The sequence below is a fragment of the Equus przewalskii genome, chromosome 4 (genome assembly GCF_037783145.1).
Source record: "Equus przewalskii isolate Varuska chromosome 4, EquPr2, whole genome shotgun sequence".
Taxonomy (NCBI): domain Eukaryota; kingdom Metazoa; phylum Chordata; class Mammalia; order Perissodactyla; family Equidae; genus Equus; species Equus przewalskii.
The window spans coordinates 96,030,889-96,043,040 of NC_091834.1; the positions used below are offsets into that span (position 1 = coordinate 96,030,889).

Here is a 12,152-nt window from a genome sequence, read left to right on the forward strand (position 1 = left end):
AGATGTCCCCTTGCATATATCCTGCCCTCCCTCTCCACATGCACACCTAAGCTCTCCTCCAAGTACTGAGGAAAGGCATCTCTCCCCTCATCTTCTCACGTTGCCTTGTTCCCTAGATCCCTCCCACCCAGCACCCAGAAACAAGAGTTTTAGAAAGGAATCGGGTATCCAGTGGGGAGTTGGAATTTGGAAGGACAGAGAGGTGAAGAGAAACTCAGTGAATGAGACATGTAGACAAGGCCCTAAGGGCCAGCACCTCCCCGCAGTCCCGAGTCATTTCCCCAGAGTAGTGCCCAGCTAGCTGCTTCTTTCCACCCTATTCTCTTCCTAGATTGTATCCACCGCCTGGAACTCGTGGTGAGAAGAAAATTAGGGGAAGACTGGATCTTTTTGGTGCTTCTGGGACTACTTATGGCTCTGGTTAGCTGGAGCATGGATTACGTCAGTGCCAAAAGTCTTCAGGGTAGGTTTAACCTGGCCCTTTACCCTCAGCCTCTCCCCATGCTGCGGCTGTTTCTGGAGTTTCTTCGCAGGCTAAGCCAGGTGTGTTTGGGGAGGGGGATGTTGCACAGAGGTCAGGTGTGAATCTGGTCCAGGACAAGACCAGATCCACTTCTCCTACTTTTCCCACTTTCTTCCAGCCATGGTGTGGGTGACCTCTAATAGGGTGACCAATTCATCCCAGTTCTCCCAAGACTTTACCAGTTTTGGCAATGTACATCCTGAGTCCCAGGAGCCCCGGTTCTGGGCAAACCGGGGTGGTTGGTGACCCCACAGCCTTTGACGCCCCACCCGCAGCGCCAGCACTCGATTGTGGTTTGCAGCACTGCCACCGTCTCTACCTCCTACAAGTGATGGGAACTTGAACGGGGCGTGTCACCTCCCGCAACTCAGGTTCCCCACGTGTCAAATGCGAATAGTGGCATCTTGTGAGGTGAAACAGTGAGCACACTCCTTGCACGCTGTCCTGTGCTATGGGCGTGGGGGCGGTGGCGAGATTCCATCCACACTGGAATTGAGCTCAGGTGCGTGTCTCTGCAGCCTACAAGTGGACCTACTACCAGATGCAGCCCAGCCTGCCTCTCCAGTTCCTGGCCTGGGTCACCTTCCCACTTATTCTCATCCTCTTCAGCGCCCTCTTTTGCCACCTCATCTCCCCCCAGGCTGTTGGTGAGAACTTCCCCATGTATCCTACCCATGTCCTGTCATCAGCATGATCTCATTGGCCTGAAGACCTTTCCACCCCACATCCTCCCTCAGCAGCCCTGACACCTCTTCCACCTGCCTTGTCATGGTCCTCTGACCACAGCCCTCTTCATGCCCCCATCTTCATGTCCACTGTCTGGATGTTCATCTCCCTTTGAACCTCTAACTTGAACTTGCACATAATCATTTTTTAACCCCTTTAGGCTCTGGAATCCCTGAAATGAAGACAATTCTTCGTGGGGTTGTCCTGAAGGAATACCTCACCCTCAAGGCCTTCGTAGCCAAGGTTGTTGCCCTGACTGCGGGGCTGGGCAGTGGCATTCCTGTGGGGAAGGAGGTAGGTGCACCGTTACTGAGGTGTGAGCTAGACAGGCCGTCCAGCAGAGGGCAGCACCGAGTCTAGAGGGAGCTCTAGGAGCAGACGTGGACCACAGGCACAGGGACAGAGCCAGGGCCAAGGGGCATTAAGGAGGGGAAATACCTGGGAAGGTCCTCATCCTGAGGCAGAATGACAAAAACATCAGAGCTGGGAGTGCCTTAGTGCAGAGTCTCCCAACCTGGCCACTGCTGACATTTTGGGCTGAATAATTCTTAGTAACGGGGGACCATCCTGTGTACTGTAGGATGATTAGCAGCATCCCTGGCCTCTACCACTTAGCTGCTGGTAGCACCCCCAGTTGTGACAACCAGAGTGTCACCAGACATTGCCAAATGTCCCCTGGAGGGCAAATTCTCCCCCAGCTGAGGACCCTACCTTCGACCAATTCCCTTGTTTTTTGTTTTTTGGGTGTTTTTTTTTTGCCAAGGAAGATTTGCCCTGAGCTAATAGCCACTGCCACTCTTGCTCTTTTTGTATGTGAGCCACCGTCAAAGCATGGCCACTGACAGACAAGAGATGTATGTCCGCACCCGGAAATCAAACCCAGGCTGCCCAAGTGGAGTGTGCCGAACTTAACCACTAGGCCACTGGGGCTGGCCCAATTCCCTTGTTTTAATATGGGAGAACTGAGACCTAGAAAGAAGCTGTGCTCTGTTCAAGGCTATACTCATGCCCATTCTTGCCCCGCTACAGTTGCTGCAGTCCATACTCCACACAGCAGCCAGAGGCATCTTTTCAAAATGGAATCAGTAATGTCTGACCTCTGGACAAGAGCTTCTAATGGCTTTCCATTCTTCTTAAAGTGAAATCCAAGTTTCTCACTGGGGTCTAGAAGGCCTGTGGTGATCTGGCTCCTCTCTGTCCAGTCTTCTGTCCTCCCAGGCTGCCCCTCATTCACTGTCACTTTGGGTGACAAGGCCTTCTTCCTGTCCCTCAACCATGCAAGCTTGTCCCCCTCTCAGGGCTCCAGCACTTGCTGTTCCCTCAACCTGGAAAATTCTTCCTCCTGACACCCACATGGCTCACTCCCTCACTTCATTCAAGGCACCACACAGTTGTGACCTTCACTGAGCACCTTTCCTAGACACACCCCCACCCCACCCTCGTCTGTCCTGACTCTCTCTCTCCCCTTACCCTCCCTCACTCTCTTCACAGCCCTTAGCATCTTCTGAAGTGATAATATGCTGGTGCATCACCTCTTCCTCCCTGGGATGAAGTTTCCTAAGGGCAGAACCTCTCTCTCACTCACTTCTGTACTCCTGGTACCTAGTACAGTGCCTGGAGCAATCAATGTTCCTCCATCGAATGCCTCAAAGCCTCCCATGTGGGCCCCCTACTCCTGACCCCTCGCCCTCTTTCTCTCTCGCAGGGCCCTTTTGTCCACATCGCCAGCATTTGCGCTGCCGTCCTCAGCAAGTTTATGTCGGTGTTCTGTGGGGTATATGAGGTAAGGTTGAGAAAGTAAAATGAGGTAGGGCTGTGTGTGTCCAGGGTGTCGGAGGGCTGCCTTTGCTCGGGGCTGGCCGTGATGCTGAAATGGGGCATTGCGCTGCTCCACGCTCCCTCATCCTCCACACACATACCCCTACCACCCGCCTAGCCTAGCCACACGATGCCGCTGTTTAGCCTGTGCCGTCCCAGGACACACTGCCCTTCCTGGTCTGTGCACCCACCATGGTCCGCTCCTGCGCTGCCCCGGCTCTTCCATATGCCCCTTGTCTCAGTTCCCCTCCACATTGCCTTCTTGTGCTACCCCTGTCCTTTTGTCGTTCCTGCTCCTCCTACCCCTCCCCCGCCCCCGCCCCCGCCCCCCATCTCTCTTACGTAAGCACTGCCCCCTGCCCCACCCCCGCCCTCCTCGTTGCGCGTGCTTCTCTGTTGCAGACAGTGCCTGGGCGGCTTGATCTCCTGGTGTCGGCCTGCGCAGTGGGCGTGGGATGCTGCTTTGCGGCCCCTATCGGAGGCAAGTCCCACTTCCTCCCTACCCCGGTTGCCTGAGCATGACTTGGAAGGGGAGTTTGGGTGGCCGCCACAGCTTTGGGGTGGAGAGGGATGCTCGCTGAAGAAGCTGGTGGGTGAGCATTCAGGGAGTGACCCTGGATCGCAGCCGTCTCCAGGCACCCACACTGTTCTACGAAAAGGGCTGTGTGTTCTTTCGAGGCTGGCGGCTGTTTGACGCAGGCTTTATTGGTACCATTTGTCTAAAGTCGTTTCCTGTCTCTCTTGCCCTGATTATCCCCATCTCCAGCCCCTCTCTGGTGACCATTTACTGGCTTACCTGCCTTCCATATATTTGCCTAACTTTTATTTCGTTTTCTATGTTTGCACTTGCGCTATAAGGTCACTTCCTGTTTGCCAAACTCACTGAGTTTCTCTTGGCCTGGGAATCGCTGGGGGAGACGGGACCACTATGATTCCCAGGGACTTAAGCCTCTCCTGCCTTACTTCCTACCCTTGCTTGTCCTCCTTTCCTCTCTCTGCCCCCTTCCCCACCCCTCCCGCCTCTGTCCTTGTCTGTCTCTCCCCTAGTAGCAGCCGTACTATTACACTGATATGCTGACGGTGGGCTGTGCTGTAGGAGTTGGCTGTTGTTTTGGGACACCACTTGGAGGCAAGTGATTCCCCCCTCCTACATTAATCCACTTGCCTGATCTTGTTCCCAAAACAGTTTTTGTCAGCATCCCCAAATGCAAGCATTACCAGTTAAAATGAGCATTACGAGAATAACTAAAGTTTAGTGAGCATTTACTATGTGTAGGCAATGTTCTAAGCACTTTACATTCATTCCCACCAAAAACTGTATGAGACTGATATGGTAGAGGAGAGAGAGAAGGAAACTGGTGACAGAGAGGACAAGTGACCTGAGCAAGGTCATTCTGTTATCAAGTATAGAGCCAGGAATGAAAACTGAGGCAGCCTCTATAGTTCCCCTACTTATGTTAAAATCTTTTTGTGTTGTTGGTTTTTTTTGCCTTCCACTTGTATCTTCTAACATGGGACTCTGCACTTTTTTCTCCAAGGGAAAACCTACATTTTGTTGTATGGTATTAAGGACACGGGGGTTTGGGTGGACCTTATTCAGATTAGTGGTCAGTTTTAAACAAGGACCACTGGTGGAAGTGAAAGGATCATTGTTCCTGGACAGCAATTTAAAGTTGAGTTTGGCTCTTTCTACACATGTAAGGCATAGAGTGACCTTTCCAATTATTTTCCTTGTCCTGGGTGACTAACAAATGGGCATGGTCAGGGAAAGCAATTGCATCTGTTTATTCACTCATTGATATTAGTTGACGAGTAAAGGGGGTTAACAGAGCAGGGGCTGTATGGATCATTCACGGTGATAAAAAGGACACCAAGTTGACAATTAGAGAAACAAAATTTCAGAAAAAACATATGCTTCTTAAATGCACCAGCTGTTAGATGTATCTTTTCAATTATGAAAGTGTAATCAGTTCTTTCGTAGAGGAGTCTTCAGGTAGCTAAGATGGCCTGACTCAGGAATGATACATGGATGAGCGTTTAGAGTTCATGAAAAGGTATCATGCTCCTTGTACCAACGCTGTGCCAATGCCTCAGCATGTGGAGATCAGATGAGCAGACGTGTCAGCTCGCAGCCTGTGTGCACTTCTGCTGTCAGCTCTTGTCATTAAAGTCATTAGTCCTCATCAGAGAAGGGTAGTGTGTTTCAACTTCTGCACACATTAAATGTTCACACTTACATTTATACCCACTTTCGCCTTTATTTACTCTTTCACCTTACAAATCCAGAAGGTCTGAAGAATATTTTTCAGCAGGTAGAATTTTTTTGCTTTTGTTTTTAATCAGCTAGATCCGTCTAAAGCGAAGAGAATCTGCATTTCCAGCATAAAGCTGGAATTTCTGGGATGAATGAGGAAGGTTCTTTCTTGGTCCTGTGTAGAGTATGGGAAAGACCATAGGCAAGTTACAAATAAAACATGGCTCTTGACACAAGAAAACATTAACCCTGGAAAAGTTAAGATGCCATTTTCAGGATGTCTGTATTAAGTGGCAAATAATAAATGTCCTGATAGGTAGCATTACTTGATGTTTTAATGAACATAGAATAATTCTGGAAGAAAAAATAAGTATTAAGATAACTTATTCACTAGATAGTCAGCTCTTATTTCCCTACATCAATAAAAGAAGTTTCCTTCAACATTCTACTAAAATGACAAACATCTTTTTGCTTCTGTGATGTGCCCTCCATGCTGTGGGATTATAATTACAGCAGATCAGAACTGCTGGAGGATCCAGGGGAAGGAATGATAGGAAGTGAGTCTGGACAGGTAAATGGGGGCTGAATCATGAAGGACCTCGTAGGCCATGTACAAGAATGTAGATTTGATTCTCTAGGCTAGAATTTGCCCAAATGTGTTTTACAGAGTACTGTTCTTCATGGCATTACTAGATGTAAGGTAAAAAGGGTTCCAGCTCAAATAAGTTGGAAAATGTTGTGCTGAACAGATAGTTTTTTAAACTGGAAAAGTTGTCAGAATGTTTGATATGCTGACATGCATTGTGAATATCCAAAATGTGGCTCAAATGCAGCCTTTCCCACAGAATTCATTTTGCACACACATTCCTATAGGCCTAACTTCGGGAAATGCTGTCGTGGGTGAAGGGGAGCTCTGGAAGAATTTTGAGCAAAGGAATGACGTGGCCAGCTTTGGCAGATGTCTGCAGGATAGATCTGGCCCGTGGATTAACAGATTAATCCAAGATTCACAAGAAGACTATTGTCATAGGCCTGCTGCTAGATGATGAGAGACCGAACTAGGCAGAGGCAGGAGAGATAGAAAAGAGGATGATACATATGAGCAATAGAAAGTAAAATTGATGCAAGCTAATGGCTGATTTTATATGAGGATGTGAAGGATAAGAGAAAAGAAGGAATCTAGGTCAACTCCCAAGTTTATAACAAGGAAAATTGGGTGGATAATGATGCTAGTAAGCAAGATAGGGAATACAGGAAGTGAAACAAGTCTAGGGGAGTAGATACATTTCACTTTGAATATGTTGAGTTTGGGGTTCCTGTGGCACATCCAAGTGATAGGCAGCTAGGCTGGTGAGTCTGAAGTTCAGGAACTGAGTTGAGAACATAGCTTTGCTAACCAGTAGCTTGTAGTGGTAGTTGAAGCCAGTTGAAGCCATGGGCGTGAATGAAATGGAGAGAGAAAGTGTGTCTGTGAGTGGCTAGAGTAGGAGACCAAGGTCAGGGACCTGGGTGGGGCAGGGGCCTGAGGAGAAGATGAGAACGTTCAGGAATGACAGGAGAGGAACATTACAGAATCTGAGAGAAAAGAGGGTTTCCAAAAGCTGTTTGTGTTCTTAATGCTTTGTTTCCTTTTAGCAGCACACTTTCTGTTTGGCTCAGGCTAATATTAAAATTAGTTCTCCTTCCTGAGTATACAGTGACAGACTGTTAGGGAAAGTGTCTCAGAACCACATCGTGGGAAAGAAAATCTAGCCTAGGATTTCAAAAAATGGTTGTGAAATATTCATAAGTTGGATAGTTTACACCCTAACAAATCAAAGCCAACTTTGGTCTTGTTACTGGTAAAGAAAAGGAGAGAGACTTGCTCTACCTGATTCCCCACTGTGTCAAATCCTCCTTTTAGGCAAGGAGGCAGCTTCCTTACCTGATGTGATTTGAGGAGCAGGGGCGAAGGGGTGGTTGGTAAAGCTCTGTCTGCCCCAGATTCCCCATTCCCTCGTTCCGTTTTCTGAAATTCCACCCATTCTATTCTCTTCTGTTCTCTTTCTTCCCTTCCCTCTCCTCTCCTGTTCATCCTTAGAACAGGCATTGGGCGCTGATCATGTACAAGGCACTGTATTAGGTGTTGGGTTCCAAGGAATTTTCAATCCTAGGGGGAGCTCAGATGTAAACTAATAACTACAGCTGAAAGTGCTAAGTGCTCTGATAGTCCCAAATTCTGAGAGAACAAGGTGAGGGAGGTACTGTTTCTACCTGAGGAGGGGGATTGGGGATGGCTTCCCAGGAATGGTGACACTTGAGCTGACCACTAGGAATCCTCTGCCAAAATGCTACAGCTACTCCATTAGGGAGTAACCTGGAGGTCACCCTCCCCTTGACTCAAATGACTTAGTGTAACTATTGCCTGTCACCTGTGGAAGAGAGGGTGGGAGTCCCAAGGGATTCAAGAGATGTGATTTTGAATATAGAATAGGGAAGAGAAAATGCTTAGTATTTGCCACCTGAAGAGGGAAGCAGGTGGGAGTTCTTCGCCAGGCCAGCAGCCGTTCGCTGTGCAGAGCAAGGAGAAGACGAACTTTACTAGTTCCTGGTCTTTCTTGGGGCCGCACCCCTTCTCCATTCATCTAATTATGGGCTGTATTTCCCTGGTTTCCCATTCTCTTTAGCTTAGCTAGGTTTGGGTAATCTTGTCATCAATTTTTTACTTTGCATCTAATCAAAGTCCACTCCCTTGCTCTAAATATGTTCAAAGATTTTTTCGTCTAATCTCAACTCTCTTCTGTGCCCTCATTAGCATCCCCACCAACCCTTGCTGTTTTTCTGGATGTCTGCCTCCTCATTTTCTGCTCCAGCATCTACTCTCAGAAACAGTGCTACTTGGGACAATTAATTAGCTTTCCTTCGACCTCACCTGCCTTTCTGAAGAATAATTGTCTTTAACTTCTTCCAGTCTCTTGGTTTTCCCCTTGCTTTGGTCCTTTTAAGTGACATTTTTAATAGCAATTTTTTAAAAGTTTGGATGAATCCTCTATTTTCTTTTCTTGGAATATTGAGTAGTGTCAGCTCTTTTTTTACTCTTTCACCTTACAAATCCAAAGTCCTTTCCTGTTCCTTTTGCTTATTTCTTCCTCATCAAGTTGCCCTAGGGTACACGGTGCATGGGAGAAGGGAGGGAAGATTGGAGGGGTGTTAAGGAGGGTCCCTGTAAATCCTGGGCTCTGCTTGGCAGCTCTGTTGAGCACCTGCTCTGGAAGCTTTCTCTCTCAGAACTTTTCTGCAGAAATTTTTCAATGACCTTTAAATACCTGCTCATATCCGATAGATGTGAATCCTGCCCAACCCTGTTTTCTAAGGGGGAGTGGGTGGAGAGGGCAGAACTGCCTGATCCTGACGTTCTGTGGGTTGAGGTCCCTCGTTTCCCATCCTCTCTGTATCTTGTTGAACCGCATCCCAGCGTGAGCAGGTATATCGTTTAGAGCTTGAGACTCCAAGAGATCTTTGCTTCCCACTACTGCTTCCCCTCACGATTCAAGTTTCAGGAAGAGGTCCGCAGGGTGGGAGTGTGGGAGAGAGCCTTTCACTCTGTCTGCACCTGACCTGTCTTCCATGTCCCCATAGGAGTGCTATTTAGCATCGAGGTCACCTCCACCTACTTTGCCGTGCGGAACTACTGGCGAGGCTTCTTTGCAGCCACATTCAGTGCCTTTGTTTTCCGCGTGCTAGCGGTGTGGAACAAGGATGCTGGTAACAGGGGAGCCTTGGGCTGGAGGCAGTGTGAAATAGGGAGGCTGATAATGGGGCATGGAGGGAAGCTCTGTGGGGCAGTGCAGAAAAGGAATGGATGGCATTATTTGGGAAGTGGAACCAAGGCCCAAGGGTATAGGATAAAAATAAGGTCGTGGAGCAGACGAGTAATGGTTGTGCTTAGAAAAAGGAAATTAAATAGGAGACATTGGGGTTGGAGCAAGGAAGGAATTAATCCTTAAAACTGATGACTTCTGGTTCCCTCTCTGTGGGTCTCTGTGATGCTCCCACCATGATCTTTGACCTTTCCATCCTATAGTCACCATCACTGCTCTCTTCAGAACCAATTTCCGAATGGATTTCCCCTTTGACCTGCAGGAACTTCCAGCCTTTGCCATCATCGGGTCAGTAGGGTCACCTGCTCTGGGAGTGGTGAGCTGGGGCTGGGGTGTGGCTTTGGCTTGGAAGGGACCCAAGCTGGGCAGAAGGTGTGGCGGGCCTAGACAAAGTGTAAACTGTTGTGGGGAGGTGGGTAGAGAGGGAGAGTAGATGCCTGGTATTTGTTTCCCTCAGTGGCTAGATCCAAGGGATGAGGATTTCATTTCTTTATAACTTGTACCCTCAGGATTTGCTGTGGGTTCCTGGGAGCTGCATTTGTGTATGTGCATCGCCAAGTCATGCTCGGTGTCCGAAAGCACAAGGCCCTCAGCCAGTTTCTTGCAAAGCAGTGAGTCACCGACCTTCCTTTGCCCTACCCATTCACTTTTTTCAAGAGTTCCTCCCTTTTAATCTTTGTGGAAGGCATTGAATGCCTTTAGGTAGCCTGTGATAAAATATAGAAGCCCTGATACTATATGTAGGAGGTGAGCAGTGTGGTTTCCCCTTCAAAGATTGCTTTTTGGTGGACAGAATGCTCTGTATTTGAAGAACTGAGACTACAGGAAACTTAAGTTTGCAGGAGTTCAGTGTGGTGTCCACTGGGGTTTGGCTAACTTAGGGGGAGGATTAATTCTTTTCTTTTTCAGCCTCCTGCTGTATCCTGGAATCGTTACCTTTGTCATCGCCTCATTCACCTTTCCACCAGGAATGGGTCAATTCATGGCTGGAGAGGTCAGCTCCAAGGGAGTCAGAGGGTGGGTCAGGTCACTGAGCCAGGACTGGGCCACATGGAAAAGAGGAAACAGCACAGTTGTCCTTCAGGCTTCTGAACAAGTGTACTCTTGCCCAAGGGTAGAATCTCTCTCAGAAAAGAGCAAAAGGGACCCTTGAAAAATGAGATGGGGAATCAGTTCTCTATAAAAAGGAAGTACTGAACATCCCTGGAGAACTGCCGCCTTTCGCTTCCTCTTCTCACAGTTGATGCCTCGTGAAGCCATCAGTACCCTGTTTGACAACAATACGTGGGTAAAACATGTAGGTGACCCTGAAAGCCTGGGCCAGTCAGCTGTGTGGATCCACCCACGGGTCAACGTTGTCATCATCATCTTCCTCTTCTTTGTCATGAAGGTACCTACTCTACACTCTTGACCCCTAAGCGTCTATCTATTTTCAACCCAGGAACTCAGGGTTTGCCTAGGGTAGGAAAGGGTGTAACTTTATCTAATCTTCATCCAACCTAAAAAGAAATAGCTTGGAGACCACAGCCTAGATAAGTTGCTCCTCTATAGAAATGAACCAATATCTAGGCTAATTGTTCCATTCATGTCGACTTAGTGATGTTGCCGTAATTATTATATCCCATCTAATGGTTCCACTTGCTAAATTATTGAGACATCATAGCAGCCAAGTAAACAGGAATAAGATAGAGTTTATCAATATAGATAACTGCGTAAAAACCTCCGAGAAATTAACCAAATCCCCCCATATATTAGATAATTAGGTACTTCCTTCTCCATGTATCTGATTATCCATTTTTAGATGATTTGCATATCCATTTCTTTTCCAGCCTAGTGGGTAATCTCTTTTCTAGACTTGCAAAAGAGATAAAATATTTAAATCAATTTTATTAGCGACTATAAGTAATTTTTATAAATGTTATTATTCTCCGTTTAGGTGGTGAGGCTGGGAGGATTTTGCCATTCGCAAACCACTTTTTTCTAACTGCAATTAGGAAACAAAAGCTGATCTTTCTTACGTCAGTTCTTTTTCATATCCGCCTGTCAAGAATCGTGTATTTATAGACTTCTCAATTACTGCCTTGTACAAAGATATTTTAACTTCCACCCCTGGTTATGACATCTATTACAGTTACTGATTGCTTTTTTTTTCTTTTTTGATGATTGCCTTATCACTAATAGTATGCCTCACCTGAATAGTCCAACATTTTCCTCTGAATATTAGGGCTTTCATTTAAAAGTCTGTCCACACTGAACTTTCACGCTTCTGAATATCTTACTATTAACTTATTCATGATACTTTGTAAGAATCTGTATTTCCCCAGGATATGAGTCACTAAGTTATATTTATTTTGTAATAGCTGAAGTGGGTTCATTTATTCATTTATTCAGGAAATGTTATTATGCACTTACTATGCATCAAATATATAATATACTTGATTGCTGATCTTTGGCTAATTGTATGCTTATGTTGAAAAAAATTATTGTGAAATTTCCTTCTTTGTTTTTTGCTACTCATTTAATGTACTTGTCAATGATCTTAGGATTAGAGATACCAGGTGTTTGACACACCAGGTTCCAACCCTGTAAGTTATATTCTCGAGATTTGCTGTGGGTTTCTGGAAGTTGTATATCTGTATGTTCTTTCCCATTCCACTCCAGGTGGCTTCAGTGGGTCTATAGCTTCCGTATTTTGCACACTCACTTTGTTAATTAGATCCTTTTTTATTTCTTCCTTCAAAATATTTGATATTTTTATCATAAGGAAGTTGTCGTTGTCTTGTTAGAGATTTGATTGTTTGAACTTTCATTATAGAGTTGATCTTCTCTGATTCATAAATCCCAACTGCTTGTAACTGGTTGTTGAGTGTACAAACCCATCTGTAGTAACCGAGCCCAAGTTCTGATGGCATCTCAGAATTTATTCTTCAGTGATAATAACTGTGTTTTTCTGATATTCCTCTAGGCTGAG

The 12,152-nt window shown here is 46.5% G+C and overlaps 1 protein-coding gene across 4 annotated transcripts in view; it reads left to right on the top strand.

Moving 5' to 3' along the window:
• CLCN1 (chloride voltage-gated channel 1) overlaps window positions 1-12,152 on the top strand; it is a 30,553-nt gene that overhangs the window by 3,185 nt on the left and 15,216 nt on the right. For 2 of the 4 annotated variants that reach the window (XM_070616673.1, XM_070616671.1), the window contains exons 3-12: window positions 332-463; window positions 1,042-1,170; window positions 1,410-1,543; window positions 2,955-3,032; window positions 4,118-4,196; window positions 8,940-9,065; window positions 9,385-9,469; window positions 9,691-9,792; window positions 10,091-10,175; window positions 10,422-10,571. In XM_070616673.1, the coding sequence (XP_070472774.1) occupies window positions 412-463; window positions 1,042-1,170; window positions 1,410-1,543; window positions 2,955-3,032; window positions 4,118-4,196; window positions 8,940-9,065; window positions 9,385-9,469; window positions 9,691-9,792; window positions 10,091-10,175; window positions 10,422-10,571 (1,020 nt within the window). In that variant the 5' untranslated portion in view covers window positions 332-411. Of the gene's footprint in view, window positions 1-331; window positions 943-1,041; window positions 1,171-1,409; window positions 1,544-2,954; window positions 3,033-3,469; window positions 3,549-4,117; window positions 4,197-8,939; window positions 9,066-9,384; window positions 9,470-9,690; window positions 9,793-10,090; window positions 10,176-10,421; window positions 10,572-12,152 lie in introns of all 4 variants that reach the window. The other 2 variants (XM_070616674.1, XM_070616672.1) reach the window with 2 other exon arrangements.